At 41.6% G+C, this 17783-nt stretch overlaps 1 protein-coding gene across 1 annotated transcript in view; it reads right to left on the bottom strand.

Annotated features, from left to right (window-relative positions):
• Positions 1 to 357: 357 nt before the first annotated feature.
• The window catches only part of sgpp1b (sphingosine-1-phosphate phosphatase 1b), a 29543-nt gene continuing 12117 nt past the window's right edge, over positions 358 to 17783 (bottom strand). Inside the window, exons 2-3 of the mRNA XM_078234243.1 lie at positions 5397 to 5486; positions 358 to 1277 (exon numbers count right to left, since the gene is read on the bottom strand). Coding sequence (XP_078090369.1) covers positions 726 to 1277; positions 5397 to 5486 — 642 coding nt within the window. The 3' untranslated portion in view covers positions 358 to 725. The remainder of the gene's footprint in view (positions 1278 to 5396; positions 5487 to 17783) is intronic.

Here is a 17783-nt window from a genome sequence, read left to right on the forward strand (position 1 = left end):
CTGAATCTAGTGTTACCAGTTTCAAAATATCAAAGCTAATGGCATCGTGTATCCCAATACTCCAGAGCTCGCATTAAAACAGGTCCGACTAAATCAAAACTGAAAAAAATACTATTTAAAACAAAATTCAAGTGCCCAGATGAAACACTTTACAATTTCAGTACTTATTTTTTCAATCGTGAATTAAGAGTGTGGCCCAAGTTTAAACAATTAATGGGACTAAAACCCCAACATGGTGGAAGGGAATGTCAGAGAAAAGTGCTGCAAACATCCGAGGCAGTTAAAATATATGATAACACTATTAAATTACAGCAATTCTTATGCAATAAACTAAAAGGCACAATTGATAAGCTGTTAGATACCTGAAGTTTGAGTCTTTATTACTATATTACACTCTTATTCATTCTGCACATATTTAATCAGCTTTTGCGGGAACTTCGAAAGAACTTTCACAACCATCAAGAGTTCCTTTGCTTCATATGCTCTTCAGAGGGCTAGTATCAGAAATCCTTCCATCCAGATAGAGGGAAAACAACCAACTTCTTAAATTTGTGGTCACATCTCAGCACTGTCTTCCAGGCAACTACCCAGGCTTCGTATGTAGCCAAACAGATGTCTTTTCAGGGGCATGGGCAGAACAAGTAAATGGTCTGGAACATTTCCAATTAAAACTTTGCGTCTCTGCTTACAATTAATAGCTCTGTCAAAAAGACCATGTCCTCCCATCATGAGAGATTCAGGTAATTAAGTAAGGAGGGAACCAGAAACAGGGCCACGAATCCTACCATGCCGTACGTCATGTAACGATAGGGAAGTTCCACTTCCATTCTCTTCCGTGCCTGGCGGATGTCGGTGCATGGAATACGAAATATCTTGCAGGCCAGGGGGATGGTGCATGCTTTCAGCACTGCTCTGGTTAGTAACAGGACCACCACCCCAATTGCAAAACGCAGAAAAGCTCTGGTAATGAGATTAAATGTGATTGCTGGGGGGGAAAATGGCAGAGCATCAAGGGGAGGGTCTGGCAATATGCCAAACATGTGATTGAAATGAGATGCACAGGCGATACCTGCGCCTGTGCCTAGAATTTCAGCAGTGTCACCACGTGATGTGCTCCATGTGTCGAGCGTAAATGAGAAGAGTCCCATTCCCAGGTGAAGGCTGATGATGAATAAAGGGGCATACTTGTAGGTCAAATTGAAGTTGTCAATTAGATCCAAAGCTGGGTGGAAGATGATTAGGATCAGGATGCTGTAAAGCACACCAGCGATGATATCCTGTTGGAGAAGAAAAAGAGTCAATACATGCACAAATAGTGCATCAGAATATAGCAAATATGTATTCACTTCAAAATTAGTAAAAGCTGTCAACCTATGACCTAATGTGCTTCAACAGCCTTGTATACCAGAAGTTGCTCCACTACTGGTGGCTGTACTCCCAGTTGCCACGATTCTAAGCTCTGGAGTTCCTCCCTAAACCTCTCTGCTTTTCCACTGTATGTTCTCCTTTAAGACATCCTTAGCGCAAAAATGTTTCTGTTGCAAGGACAGCTTTAAATAAATCAAACCATGGAGACTGAACTCCCTAATCTGCACAGTACATTCCTTTCCTCACTTTTTGTGGAATTCTCCACAATGTCCTTAACTGTATATATCGAAATCACACAAAATTTGGTTTCCCAGTGGGTTAAAATCTTGAAACTAGACCCCAGGTAACAGTAGCCAAACTGAAATAATTAGCATGGTCAGAAACAGATGACTACAAAAGGCAATTTGACAATGTTGTAAGCAAAGTTACCCCTCAAGCACTTGCCCAACCCAAGTTGAACTGCAAAACACTGTTTACATTACAACACTGGGACTAAGGTAAACACCATTCATCTACAATATTACAGTAGAATCAAAGGGACATTCCCATGCCGCAATATCTCTGTTATGCTAAAGGGAAGACAGTAAAATGGAGCAGTATTTAGAAGCAGGTTAATAGCGTAGAAATGAAAGGGGCATCAGAGATACGCTTCACTATAGTTCTTCCAGAATTATGAAAGATCCTGCTTTTTAAAAAAGTGCTGTAATTGTCAGACTATCACTTTGCTGTAGTAGGGATTCCTCCACGGGTGTGTCAAAGTGAGAGAGAGCGTTGTGGCCGTAGGGATCAGTATTTTCAAACATCTTCAATGCTGGGTGATCCACTGATGTGGATTTTCACCCTTGGGGAAAGGGACATCGTTCTGATCTATATTTATTTAAGTGTTTGTTATTTGTTGGATTGGTAGTTTCCTTGTCCAACTTGATGCTTTATTGTGTAGCAACTCCGCAATTTGTTTGATTTAATCTTGCATTGTATTCAGAAGTCTCCTACCTGGCATTCTATAAACACTACCTCTGTGGTTAGGTACTGGTTAGTCAGGCTATAGCTATCTTTGGCTTTGAAGTCCACACTGTTTAGATTCCTCATCATTCCAGGTGCCTTTGCACTGTCACACCTTACCTTTGCCTAATCTGTCTTATCCCACCCTGGTCCCCCTACCCAATCCCCTCTTGCTCTTTCCAAGCTCAAGTGCAGGAACCCTAATCTTGTGCTGTAACTCACGTCACAGTAAGCTGCTGACTTCCCAACTTCCCTTCCTGAACCTCACAATAGCGGATATTGTAAGTGATTCATTTATCTCAGATACTGTTGTTCCCCTTCCTTTTAAATTACTGGTAGTTGACTTACTTATTACCACAGCACTATAATTCTCGGCAATCCTCTCCAACCCCTCCAAGCTCATGCATCATTTTGTACTGCAATCCAGATAGAGGAGAGACATAGCAAGGCAGACCAAGATACAGATAAAGGTAGAGGGAGATGGAGATGAGGAGGTAAAATGAGAAAAACGAGAGAGAGAAGAAATAAGAATTAGGAAGACGACGAAACAGAAAAAAAAGGACATGGTTGATCTCACGTATTGTGCAAGCTCATTCCATCCTTTCAGCCAGTGTACTGTGCTTCCAAAGAAAAAAAAATTCAAGCAAGAAATGTCAAAATTTACCAGAATTTCGAAAGCACTAAACCTACAAATTGAGAGCATACTTAACCATATCTTGTCATTTTTAATATCAAATCTGTTCACTAAAACTTCAATTTACCCGGCCAATAATGTCCAGTTGCCCATTATTGCCTAAAAGTTCTATACTATATCCATGCTGGTCTAATCATAAGCTACAGCAATGTTCAAACTTTACCAAGCAGAAACTACATCAATATCAATGATATAATTTAACTTTAAACCTTTAGTTTGATAAAATGGTTTACATACTCCAACACTCAGAATTAGAAAGCGTGTAATCTCAACAGTGGTTTCTCTTCCAGCTCCTGCACCACAACCACAGGAGCACTGGTTTCTCTCCACTGCCTCTTATGTAGTCAAACTGCTCGCCTTGGGTGAGCTGCAATTTCTACTAACTAAACATCAAGAATAAAACCTTCAGCTCATCAGCTACTAACTTTGTCCCCTTTTGGTAGATTCCAGCCCTTTCCCAAGCATTGACTCAGGCTGAATCAAATTGCAAACTCAATGTCCCATCCATCACTCAGCTGAGCTTTCAACACCACATATTCTGCACCACAAAGACTGCCTACTTTCACCTTCATTATTGGCCAGCTCTGCTCCTTCTTCAGCCCATCTGCCACTGGAACCCTTTCAAGCTAGCCAATTCCAACACTCTTTTAGCTGACTTCCATCTTTTGTGAACTTCAGCTCATCCAAAACTCTGCTGCCCGTACTTCACCCTGCATCAGTACTTGTTCACCAATCAACTCTTTGCTTGCCTACATCAGCTCCCAATTCATCTTCATGTGTAAACCCCTACATGGCCTCACTCTGCTTTACATAACCTCTTCTAGCCTGACAACCAAACCAAAAGTCCATTTTCCCCAATGTAAAATGCTATTGCCTAAAGTTAGCTGTATTAGCTAACAGCACATCCATCACATTGCCAAGTCCTGCATCATCTTCTAAACAAGAGAACGAGCATGAAGCCTTAGTCATTGCTCATGCTAGTTTTTACATGACTGGAATAATTACACAACACTAAGAACCACACATTTCCAGGCTGTGTGTCAATTGGAGGGATGAAGATTTCCTGTGGGCGAAAATAACAAAATGCAACCAAACCCATAAAAGAATGTTATCTGCCCAGAACAGCAAAGGTGGCAATTAAAAAAATTATTCCTAGCTTTGAATAAAATGTTAAAAAGCATTTTTGTGCACTCATTTTTAAACAGATCTGTTCGAGTGTTACAGCAACAGAATAATCCCATAGCTGCACTGCCAGCATGTTAACACAGTGACCTGATGGCATGCCTTTTTAACAAAAGACATGCCAAGTCTTTGGTGGCTCAGTGGTTACAAGCAACAATAGTGAGCCATGTAGCCCATAAGATTGCCCAGACTCAAACCCCAGCCAATGCTGAGCTTTCCAGCTCAGAAGCACCAGCAATAGAAGCATCATGTTGTAACTAGTTTCAGTGCCCTATGGCTCAAAGTATACACACACACATACACACACACGACAGGCAAGAAGAACATGTTCAGTCACAGTTGTAATCTTCCAAGAGTTAGCACTTAGAAGACAGGTGGTGAGGAGGGAAGTATTATGCCAAATTAGAGAACTAAATTTATGTTAAAAGCATGATGAAAGATGGTGTCAATTTCCAACTCAACTGCATTAACAAGGGTGCTAACATTACAGCCTTGCTGACAAATAACATATGTTCAAGGTGCGCATTTTCAAGGGCACAATGTATCTCAGCTCTAGTGACCATAAACAAAGTTGTGGCTACATGTTTCTGTCATGCTTTCATACCACCCTTGCACTGCCAGTGTTACTTCAGTGAGGTATTAGGATAGAGGTTTTCAAGCACATTAAATATCTGCTGGAGAACAGCTGACAAGATATCCATAATTCATGCCGCTCCTGCAAATTGTTTTTTTAAAAATGTGATAGCTATGTCAAAGCAACAATACTTGCAGTGCTAATCAGAAACCCACTGCCAGTCAAAATGGAGAATATATGGTCATTTATGGGAATGCTCCTGACACTATGCATCCCGTACCATCAGGTATGGAAAACCTGTAACGCCACTCCTAGGGAGGAAAGAAAAAACCCATACCATTAAATAGATGAAGGAAGGAGGAAATAAAATGTACATTATAGGTTGCATCTGTGAGGGTTGCATTTTGTCCAGAACTCCACTGGCGGTTGCAGATTCAAGCAAGGGGCAGTTGGAGGAAGGTAGCAATACCAAAATAGTGTGCGCATAATCATTGATATATTACACTTCAAATCCATTTAATTAACAGGTAATCCTAATCAAAAGTAATGTAGTTAAAGATCTTGTGGTTCACTCACCAGAATAGAATGCATTCCCATGTAGAGTCGACTGAGACATACAAGGATACACCAACTTGATGCCAGGAGTAGTCCAAATGCATATGGATACTGACAAAGAAATGTTTTAAAATTAGCAATGAACAATTCAGAACTAAATGATAATTTTGCTATGGTTGGAATAGATACACTTATACTTTTTAAGTAAAGCACACTAAGCATGTGAAGTGCAGAACGGGTTCCATTGTTTCTAACTGATATCAATGGCTATCTAAAGAATGCTCATCTTTTATAACATCACTCAAAACAGAGTTTCATATTAGTTCTATTGGAGTGAGTGCCCATCCTGACACTGCCCTCTTAACGTGGGAAGTTGGGAGAGAAAAGGGCGACGCAGAAGTGTTAGTGGTGCCACATATTATTTACATTAGGAACAGGGCAACACCAACACTGACAGATTAAACGTCCCAGGAATGCTTTCCTCGTCCTTCAAATACAGGAGTAGATCTTTCTGTCTGCACCTGTCTTACAAAAATCACACACTGCATTTCACAGCTCAGGTTACAATGTGGATTACAAGGTGGTAAAACCACCACTGCCATTTGTATGCTCCGCACAAAGAAACACATAATTAGGTATTCATTAAAAAACAAGTTGGTTGCACATACTAAAGTGCTTTAATTGGTATAATTAAAGTTGTAAAATCAAAACCATTCTCAGTCGGTGGTTATGGTGCACTGTTAATTTGTATCCACTTTTGGATCAGGTTGAAAAATAATAGCAAATCACTGATTTATGATTCCACAGCCCATTGTATCAACTCACTCAACAGTAAAGCAACTTATGCTTTGGCATGCCTAGATATTTATCTTGCAGTTGTTTGGAGAAATAGAAGGAATACTTCTGTAGAAATGACAGAAAGGAGGCTATGCAGCCATCATACCCGTGCCAGTGTGAGCCCCTGAATAGGATCAGCAATTCAAATCTCATTTCTCTACCCTGGTTTTGTATTCTTCCTTTTCAAATACCATGCAGTTAAAATCTTGCTTAAAGAATAACATTTCTTCCCCAATAGGCAATGCCCCTTATTTCTGGTACAATTCTTGTATATTTTTGGCACTGTCTCAAGTACCTCTGTATCCTTTTTATAATATCATGACCAGAACTGCACATAGTACTCTTACGTGTGGTATAAGTTTAGCATAACTTCCCTATCCCAATAGAAATACTTGTTTTGCTTATTTGAAAAAGGTCTCATCAACCGATAGTTATATTTGGTGATTTCTCTATTATACGCATGGATCCCTTTGCTTCTCTACTCCATTCAGATTTTTATTTGCCAAGTAAGATGTAGCCTCATTTTTACTTAAAAAAATGTAATGTCTCATACTCATGTGCTGAGGTTCATTTGCCAATTATATGGCCAATCAGCAAAATTTATTAGTGTCTTCTGCAATTTGCTGCAGTCCTCAAGTTTTTTTATATTCATTCATGGGACATGGGTGTTGTTGGCTGGCCAGCATTTATTGCACATCCCTCGTTGCCCTCAAGGTGGTGGTGAGCTGCCTTCTTGAATCACTGCAGTCCATGTTCTGTGGGTTGATCCACAATGCTGTTAGGGAGGGAATTCCAGGATTTTGACCCAACGAATGCAAAGGAACAGCGATATATTTCCAAGTCAGGATCGAGAGTGGCTTGAAGGGAAACTTGCAGGTGGTGGTGTCCCATTTATCTGCTGCCCTTGTCCTTCTAGATGGAAGTGGTCGTGGGTTTTGAAGATGCTGTCTAAGGATGTTTGGTGAATTGCTGCAGTGTACACTGAGTGTTTGAGGTGGAGGGATTGAATGTTTGCAGATGTGGTGCCAATCAAGCGGGCTGCTTTGGCCTGAATGGTGTCAAGCTTCTTGAGTGTTGTTGGAGCTGCATCCACCCAGGCAAGTGGGGAGTATTCCATCACACTCCTGACTTGTAGGTGGTGGGCAGGCTTTGGGGAATCAGGAGGTGAATTACTTGCTCCAGTATTCCTAGCCTCTGGACTGTCCTTTAGCCACTGTGTTAATGTGGTGAGTCCAGTTGAGTTTCTGGTCAATGGTAACCCCAAGGATGTTGACCATGGGGATTCAGTGATGGTAACACCATTGAATGTCAAGGGGTGGAGATTAGAGTGTCTCTTATTGGTGATCATTGCCTGGCATTTGAGAGACATGAATGTTACTTGCCACTTGTCAGCCCAAGCCTGGATATTGTCCACATCTTGTTGCATTTGAACATGGACTGCTTCAGTATCTGAGTCGTCGAATGGTGCTGAACATTGTGCAATCATTGGTGAACATCCCCACTTCTGACCTTATGATAGAGGGAAGGTCATTGATGAAGTAGCTGAAGATTGTTGGGCCTTGGACACTATCCTGGGGGACTCCTGCAAAGATGTCCTGGAGCTGAGATGACTGACCCTCCACAACCATCTTCCTATGTACCAGGTATGACTCCAACCAGCGGTTGGCCTCCTGATACCCATTGATTCCAGTTTTGCTATGGCTCCTTGATGCCACACTCAGTCGAATGCAGCCTTGATGTCAAAGGCTATCACTCTCATCTCTGGAATTCAGCTCTTTTGTTCATGTTTGAACCAAGGCTGTAATGAGGTCAGGAGCTGAGTGACCCTGGCAAAACTCAAACTGGGCGTTACTGAGCAGGTTATTGCTGTGCAGGTGCTGCTTGATAACACTGTTGATGACCCCTTCCATCACTTTACTGATGATTGAGAGTAGACTGATTGGGCGGTAATTGGCTGGGTTGGATTTGCCCTGGTTTGTGTGTACAGGGCATACCTGGGCAATTTTCCACATTGTTGGGTAGATGCCAGTGTTGTAACTATATTGGCTAGGGGAGCAGCAAGTTCTAGAGCACAAGTCTTCAGTACTACTGCCGGAATGTTATCCATTGCCTTTGCAGGATCTAATGCCTGCAACCGTTTGAGTGAATTGAATTGGCTGGAGACTGGCATCTGTGATGCTGGGGACCACTGGAGGAGGCCGAGATGGATCATCTACTCGGCACTTCTGGCTGAAGATTGCTGCGAACGTTTCAGTCTTACCTTTGGCACTGACGTGCTCGGCTCCTCCATCATTGCGGATGGGGATATTTGTGGAGCCTCCTCCTCCAGTGAGTTGTTTAATTGTCCACCACCATTCTTGACTGGATGTGGAAGGGCTGCAGAGCTTAGATCTGATCTGTTGGTTGCGGGATCGCTTAGCTCTGTCACTTGCTGCTTTTGCCATTTTGCATGCAAGTAGTCCTGTTTGGTAGCTTCACCAGGTTGACACCTCATTTTTAAGCATGCCTAGTGCTGCTCCTGGCATGCCTTCCTGCACTCTCCATTGAACCAGGGTTGATCCCCTGGCTTGATGGTAATGGTTGAGTGGGGGACATGCCAGGCTATGAGGTTGCAGATTGTGCTGGAGTACAGTTCCGCTGCTGTTGATGGCCCACAGCGCCTCATGGATGCCCAGTCGAGTTGCTTGATCTGTTTGAAGTCTGTCCCATTTAGCACGGTGATAGTGCCACACAATGTGAAGGCAGGACTTTGTTTCCACAAGGACTGTATGGTGGTCACTCTTACCGATACTGGCACGGACAGATGCATCTACAGCCGGCAGATTGGTAAAGATTAGGTCAAGTATGTTATTTCTTCTTGTTGGTTACTTCACCACTTGCTGCCGACCCAGTCTAGTAGTTATATCCTTTAGGACCCGACCAGCTCGATCAGTAATGCTGCTGCCCAGCCACTCTTGGTGGTGGACATTGAAATCCCTCATCCAGAGTACATTTTGCACCCTTGCCATCCTCAGTGCTCCCTCCTAGTACTGATTCATCAGCAGAAGGAGAATGGTATATGGTAACCAATAAGTGTTAATATTGCATCCTCCCACAACTGGGAGGGATCTGCAAATTTAGTAATATAATTGACTCGAGTAATTCTGAACACCAATCCTCGTTGGGACCCCACATTCCATCTTCTGCCAGTCTGAATAGCTAGTTCTCCTTGCCCTCCGATTTCTGTTTCGTAGCTAAGATAGTAGACTTATCTATTCTGAAACTTGTCCCCCATTTGCTCCTACCTTATTCAGTCATCTATTAAGTGACTACCAAGTTACCTCCACTACATTGTCCATCCCCACCCTGTTTGCTCTTCACTGTAAAAATATAAGTCAGCATGAATTTCAAGTTTATCATTTCCATTTTTCTACTTTAGTTGGGCTTCTATTATTTTTCCCACCACTGCTGTTTCACTGAGAGGATTGAGGTTATGCCACATATCAATATTTTAAATGCTTGTTGTCAATCAAGATTCCATAAATGCTCCTAATATGAAAGAAACCATGTCTAGCATATAAAAGAGGCAGTTAAAGGCCAATGGTAAACTTTTCAGCAACAGTAAAGATAAAATTGGCTTTTCACATAACACAACAGCTCACCGTGGCACATTTTCATTGGGAGTGCAGAAACAATGTTGGACTTGATGCAACCTCATCAGTTAATCAGTTTTACAAACAACTGCTTGCACTGAAATTCCCCCATGACTGAATTTTACTGGTTCTAGATAAGGACAAAATAATTTACCAATCAAGAGCGTCCTGATCCACCCCTATTGTATAAACACTGGCTTTAAAAATCAGTAGAACTTTTCTACTTTGCAATGTGTTTATATGTAGACTAAATAATCACCAGGCACATTTTTAAAAAAAAGTTCTAGTCACGTAACTACTCAAATTCTGATGTGCCAGTTGTTTATTTATCCTTTTTTACTACCCATCTACTTTTGTTAGGATATGCGGCTTTTGGCAAAATGTATCTGCAGCACTCGGACACCTTCTGGCACTGCTCTAAGGAACACTGTCCTGTTCCAACTGACTGAACCTAGGATGGAATTGCATAACTGTTTTTGCGGTTTGCGATGTAATACCATCAGATTTGAGCTGACCAGAGAATATAAAATAAACTGGGAAATCAAAGTAGAAAAAATGCACACAGGAAATAAACAGAAGCCCACACAATTGGCAGACAACCAGACTCCACACCCTTGTGCTGACCATTCTTGAAACACTTGAAGGGCACCAGTAGTTAGGGACTTCTTTCAGGAGCACCACAGCAATTAACCGAAGACAAGTTTCTAGAACAACGTGTCAATATTAAACAGCTTTAAAAATGAACAGATAAATAAACAAAGAACAAAACAGCACAGGAACAGGCCCTTCGGCCCTCCAAGCCCGCGCCGCTCCCTGGTCCAAACTAGACCATTCTTTTGTATCCCTCCATTCCCACTCCATTCATATGGCTGTCTAGATAAGTCTTAAACGTTCCCAGTGTGTCCGCCTCCACCACCTTGCCTGGCAGCGCATTCCAGGCCCCCACCACCCTCTGTGTAAAATATGTCCGTCTGATATCTGTGTTAAACCTCCCCCCCCTTCACCTTGAACCTATGACCCCTCGTGAACGTCACCACCGACCTGGGGAAAAGCTTCCCACCGTTCACCCTATCTATGCCTTTCATAATTTTATACACCTCTATTAAGTCTCCCCTCATCCTCCGTCTTTCCAGGGAGAACAACCCCAGTTTACCCAATCTCTCCTCCATACCAGGTAACATCCTGGTAAACCTCCTCTGTACTCTCTCCAAAGCCTCCACGTCCTTCTGGTAGTGTGGTGACCAGAACTGGACGCAGTATTCCAGAACCAACGTTCTATACATCTGCAACATCAGACCCCAACTTTTATACTCTATGCCCCATCCTATAAAGGCAAGCATGCCATATGCCTTCTTCACCACCTTCCCCACCTGTGACGTCACTTTCAAGGATCTGTGGACTTGCACACCCAGGTCCCTCTGCGTATCTACACCCTTTATGGTTCTGCCATTTATCGCATAGCTCCTCCCTACATTATTTCTACCAAAATGCATCACTTCGCATTTATCAGGATTGAACTCCATCTGCCATTTCTTTGCCCAAATTTCCAGCCTATCTATATCCTTCTGTAGCTTCTGACAATGCTCCTCACTATCTGCAAGTCCTGCCAATTTTGTGTCGTCCGCAAACTTACTGATCACCCCAGTTACACCACCTTCCAGATCATTTATATAAATCACAAACAGCAGAGTTCCCAATACAGAGCCCTACGGAACACCACTAGTCACAGGCCTCCAGCCGGAAAAAGACCCTTCCACTACCACCCTCTGTCTTCTGTGACCAAGCCAGTTCTCCACCCATCTAGCCACCTCCCCCTTTATCCCATGAGATCCAACCTTTTTCACCAGCCTACCATGAGGGACTTTGTCAAACGCTTTACTAAAGTCCATATAGACGACATCCACGGCCCTTCCCTCGTCAACCATTTTGGTCACTTCTTCAAAAAACTCCACCAGGTTAGTGAGGCATGACCTCCCTCTCACAAAACCATGCTGACTATCGTTAATGAGTTTATTCCTTTCTAAATGCGCATACATCCTATCTCTAAGAATCTTCTCCAACAACTTCCCCACCACGGACGTCAAGCTCATCGGCCTATAATTACCCGGGTTATCCTTCCTACCCTTCTTAAATAACGGGACCACATTAGCTATCCTCCAATCCTCTGGGACCTCACCTGCGTCCAGTGACGAGACAAAGATTTGCGTCAGAGGCCCAGCGATTTCATCTCTCGTCTCCCTGAGCAGCCTTGGATAGATTCCATCAGGCCCTGGGGATTTGTCAGTCTTTAAATTCTCTAACAAACCTAACACTTCCTCCTTTGTAATGGAGATTTTCTCCAACGGTTCAACACTCCCCTCCGAGACACTCCCAGTCAACACATCCCTCTCCTTTGTGAATACCGACACAAAGTATTCATTTAGGATCTCCGGGCGATCCTCTCTTACAAAGCACTCTTAAGAAAAAAGGTTACCCTGAGCAAATTTTAAAAAGTCTGAAAGGGATTTATTTATACATTAAGTGGGCGTGCCCGACAGATATCCAGCCTAATTAGTGCACCATTTAATAAACCCACAACTGCATATTTGCAGCCAAAATTACCAGATTAGCACTCATGCAGATTTGTTTTTACAAAGCGCATAAACACATTTTGCTTAATAGAGTGATGCAAAATGAAGCACTATCATCTAATCTCTGTCTAAGTGCAATTCTGCTGCCGTTTTATAACCAACACCACTTAACTTCCAGGAGCAACCCTTCAAAGCACAACCATCGGCCAAATAAAAGATGCTGGAAATGGACAACGTTACTGCATCACAATCAAAAGAATCAGATATGTGCATCATCTCAAACAGGTCTTGGTTGGATATAACAACCTATAGCCCCTTTAACATGAAAGAAAGTCCCAAGGTGCTTCACAGGAGCATTATAAAACTGTGACACCAAACCACATAAGGAGACATTAGTCAGAATATCAAAATCTGTGTCAAAGAGGTAGGGTTTAAGTGCAGTATCACAAAGGAGGAAAGCAAGAGCTTTCCACAGCTCATGGTCGACACCAACTGAAGGAGTTGCCACCAATGGTGGAGCGATTCACCCTTCGCCATCTGTTATCTCCTCCAGCCCTGCAAGTTTTTGAGATCGTTGCACTCCTCCAATTCTGGCCTCTTGTGCATCCTCAAATTTTCACAATTCCATCGTCATAATTGTACCTTCAGCTGTAAGCTCTGGAATTCACTCCTCCTCCCTCTTGAAAGCATACCTCTGTCCCAAACCTTCAGTCATCTACCCTAATTAATATCAATGGCTTGGTGTTAGACTTTATTTGGCAATGCTCCTGTGAAGCACCTAAAAGGTGCTATAGGAATACAAGCTGTGTCCTCCAGTCTTACTACTGGTTTGAGAAACTTCATCAGAACAGTAACTAATGGCTCACTCTCTCTTAAAACAATGATTGGTTTTCTACACATTTCCTTTGCAGAAGAATTGATTTGTAGCTTTCTGGCTTGTTACAAAATCCAATTTAGTATTTAATGACCAACCTCCAAATAAAACTACTTGGAGATTCTTAGTCATGAATTCTTAGATGAAGAGTCATATTGGAATGCTAACTCAGTTTCTCTCTCCATTGATGCTGCCAGACATTTTTCAGCACTTCTTCCAAGTTGGTGAGCAGGATTTATGACACCTACTATTTCAAAGGTTGCAAAATCACAAAAGGCAGATAGTGTAAAAACCAAAGCTCGCTGAAAGTTTCAAAATGTTTGCATACATTTTCCCATTATTGAAGAGAGGTCAACGGGAACATACAGCATTAGAAGTCCTCTGTAGGCCAGGATGTCCAATACATTAGCCACGAGTCACATGTAGCAAATTGGGAACCCTAATGTGGATAACTAAATTTTAGGTTAGAAATAAAAACATGAATGTAAGAAATAGAAGTAGGAACGGGCCATTCAGCCCTTCCAACCTAAAGACCGCTTCATTTTGTGTTTTTTGATTGACATTTTAAGACGGAAAGCAGTGTTTTATTGATTGCTCGCTCCTTGTTTATTGCTTATTGGTTAAAATGGTGTCAAATGGGTTAAAGCATCAGACTTCAGTGCCATAGGAACACCTGCAATATTGAGTGTGGAACTGGCAACCTAGTCAGTTCCATCAATCAGAATAACCACTTCTGACATGATAACAAGCTCAAACAACCAGACAATCCAAAAGAGTACATCATGGCAAAGGGCAAGCAACATCTAACCGCGTTCTAGATGAAAAGCAGGGCTGGGACTGACATGTCTCAATTTGCAAGTCAACATTCCAAGCAATGACACGGAAGTCAAAGCATTGCTTGCAACGGTTGGACAAAAGCCTAGAAGTTGTACAATGTTGCTGCGTTTGTTAAATTCATGCTAGAATTTCAAATATTTGAGGCAAAATTAAGTGTGCAAGGTTCATATTGAATGCTGGTGAATGTTTGTTAAATAAATACGTAAAGTACAATTACCTATGCTGCGTGCAAAATGTCTTCCACCAAAATTAGTACATATATTTAAGTGTTGAAGTTGTAAGCTAATCAACAGTTTCTATTGGATAACAGGTCTGGCCACCATAATCGCCTACCCTTGAAAGTTTGTGAAGTTAAATTAGTGCCAGATCTTCCCATCTTTGGATTGGTGTTTAGGCTCTTAAGGGCAGCGAACAGCTTTAGGAACCATTTCTTTTTTATGTAGCCGTTCCTCAGTTCTGCAATTAGGACTTTGAAAGGGTGATCTCCTAAATCCTCTTTGGCCTTTCTTTTGATTAAATTTAAATTTAATTAAATACAATTTATGATATAGTTTGATTTTATGACTTGTCATGTTGACAGCAAGGCCGCATATTAAATGAGAATCTGAAGGAAATTTTCTCCCAATAAATACTGCTTCGTCTCCTAAATGACCAGATACATACCATGTTTAATAATGAATACCGCTTAATGGGAACCTTGATTGAATGTTATCTTGTACAACCTGAAAAAAGGTAGTCTGAATAACATTAATTGACCTAAACGGTGGATTCTTTCTGCTTACAGCGCCCAAGTATAAAGTAGCCAGCAACAAAGACATCTCTGTGGGAGAGATGGAGCATGGACAAGTCATTCCATCAGTCATGAAAAATCGTCGGCAGAACTTATAGTGTATATAGATTATTTCCTTGAAGTTATTTGTAAGCTAAATACAGAGACTGGAACCTACAGCCACAGTGAAAAGTGGCCTTTGATCGATGGGTTATATAGAAATTGGACTGTTGCTGACTTTCCAATAAACATAGTATTTTCTTGCTATGATGTTTTGCATTTTCCAATTTTAAAAAATATGAAATAAAAGTCATATTGTCAGAGTAGGGATAAAAGCAACACAATGAAATCCAAATAACTGCTACAAACAAGACCTTATTAAAATGGCACAATAACTTCTACATTTGTCTAATGCCCTTCACATAAAATCTCAAGCTGCTGAACGCAATTTGAAAATATAAATTTTGAAAACAGAAGGATTTAAGGAGACAAGAATGGGGGTGCAGTGCATATTCAAGTAAACCAAATGTCCGGCAACTGTGGAATACATACAAGACAATGTTAGTTTACTATGTTTCATTGAAAGAAAACTAAAATATCAGTACATACTTCTTGCAGAACTAGAAGTGTATGATGATTAGAACTGAGCATGCAATATAGACTGATATTTCAGCACATTATTCATAAAGAAGCCTGGTAAGAATGTCAGAGTTGCTGTTGTTTGGATGAGGCAGGTTCTGCGATTTTGAATAACCACCAAAGATGGGATAAATAGATCCTATGGTACCATTCAAGGAGGTGCAGAATTTGCTCAACATCATTCTTTCAACTAAGACCACAAAAATCAGTTTATCTGGTAATCTACTCCCTTAGTTGTTCCCAAACTTCCTTTCAAAACAAAAGAGACTACAATTAATTGGTTCTGAAGTGCTTTAGGATATCCTGAGAATATGAATGTATTATACCAATGCAAGTTCCTTCTCTTATTAACGCACTGCATGGAAAGACTTGAGAGGTATAGTTGTATCTTTTCAGATAGAACAAGTCAGAGGTTTGTAGGGCACACAGTGCTCATTTTGTCTGCAAGAACCCCAGTCTCTGTGGAAAAGAACATTTACGTGGCATCCTTAAGATCTACAGGATTTTCCCCAAGATCCCAGCATTCCAAACGTGGGTGCCATTTCCTGTGATACCTCAATGTTTCTGGTGTTTAGCCCATTCTTCAAAAAACTCAAACTCTGACCTCTGAAAAGTCCCATGCATCTAAATACCAAAGAGGGCAGAACTGAAGGAACCAAGCCTTGTATTATAGGATTAATAATTAGCTTTGAATTACTGTCTTGCCAACTTATTGCTTGCAATAACGATAATACTATCAAGCCATTGCACTCTGTGGACTCCTGTCCTACAATTAGTTTTACATAATAATGCTCAACAGAACACATTTCTTGGGAAAGATACAAAAAAATTAAAAATTTTAATTGTCTATTCGCTGACACTGATACATAACTTTAGTTAGAAAAATAGTTGATTTGTGTCCCTGAATCAAATAACCATATAAAAGCAGGAAACACTTTGTGTTTGATTTCTGAAGCTGATGCAATTACTGTTGTGCAAAAAACTTTAAAATCCACATTGTTGAATTGCAGGTTTAAGCATTTTTACATTTCATATTTGCTGCCAAGGATCCCCTAGCTTGCATTAACTCACTAAGGCAGTAGGGGAAGAAAAGAAAACAAAATCACCTGAACTGAACAAACTCAATGTTTAAAGTAACTGCATTCAAAATAATAAGAACATAAGAAATAGGAGCAGGAGTAGGCCATCTAGCCCCTCGAGCCTGCCCCACCATTCAATAAGATCATGGCTGATCTGAAGTGGATCAGTTAACTTACCCGCCTGCTCCCTATAACTCCTAATTCCCTGACCGATCAGGAATCCATCTATCCATGATTTAAACATATTCAACGAGGTAGCCTCCACCACTTCAGTGCGCAGAGAATTCCAGAGATTCACCACCCTCTGAGAGAAGAAGTTCCTCCTCAACTCTGTCCTAAACTGACCCCCCTTTATTTTGAGGCTGTGCCCTCTAGTTCTAGTTTCCTTTCTAAGTGGAAAGAATCTCTCCACCTCTACCTTATCCAGCCCCTTCATTATCTTATAGGTCTCTATAAGATCCCCCCTCAGCCTTCTAAATTCCAACGAGTACAAACCCAATCTGCTCAGTCTTTATTATTATAGAATTTTTTTTTTATTATAGAAACCCTACAGTGCAGAAGGAGGCCATTCGGCCCATCGAGTCTGCACCGACCACAATCCCACCCAGGCCCTACCCCCACATATTTACCCGCTAATCCCTCTAACCTACGCATCAGGACTCTAAGGGGCAATTTTTAACCTGGCCAATCAACCTAACCCACACATCTTTGGACTGTGGGAGGAAACCGGAGCACCCAGAGGAAACCCACACAGACACGAGGAGAATGTGCAAACTCCACACAGACAGTGACCCGAGCCGGGAATCGAACCCGGGACCCTGGAGCTGTGAAGCAGCAGTGCTAACCACTGTGCTACCGTGCCGCCCTCATAATCAACACCCCTCATCTCTGGTATCAACCTGGTGAACCTTCTCTGCACTCCCTCCAAGGCCAATGGAGAACAACAGTGGAACTTCTGAAAACCAGCACAAACACTGGAGCGTAAAGGTTCCTGTGTGGTTTAACAGAAACTGTTGTCCATGAAAATTCTTCATTACAGTTTGAAATACTCTTAACAGGATTACACAATGCAGTCAGCCACATATTACTCATACTGAGGCTAGCAAAGTATATCAGTGCTGAATTTCAGAAAACTAATACTTCAAGGGAAGGATGGGTGGTTCATGTGCTA

This window comes from Mustelus asterias, chromosome 18 (genome assembly GCF_964213995.1).
Source record: "Mustelus asterias chromosome 18, sMusAst1.hap1.1, whole genome shotgun sequence".
Classification (NCBI taxonomy): Eukaryota; Metazoa; Chordata; class Chondrichthyes; order Carcharhiniformes; family Triakidae; genus Mustelus; species Mustelus asterias.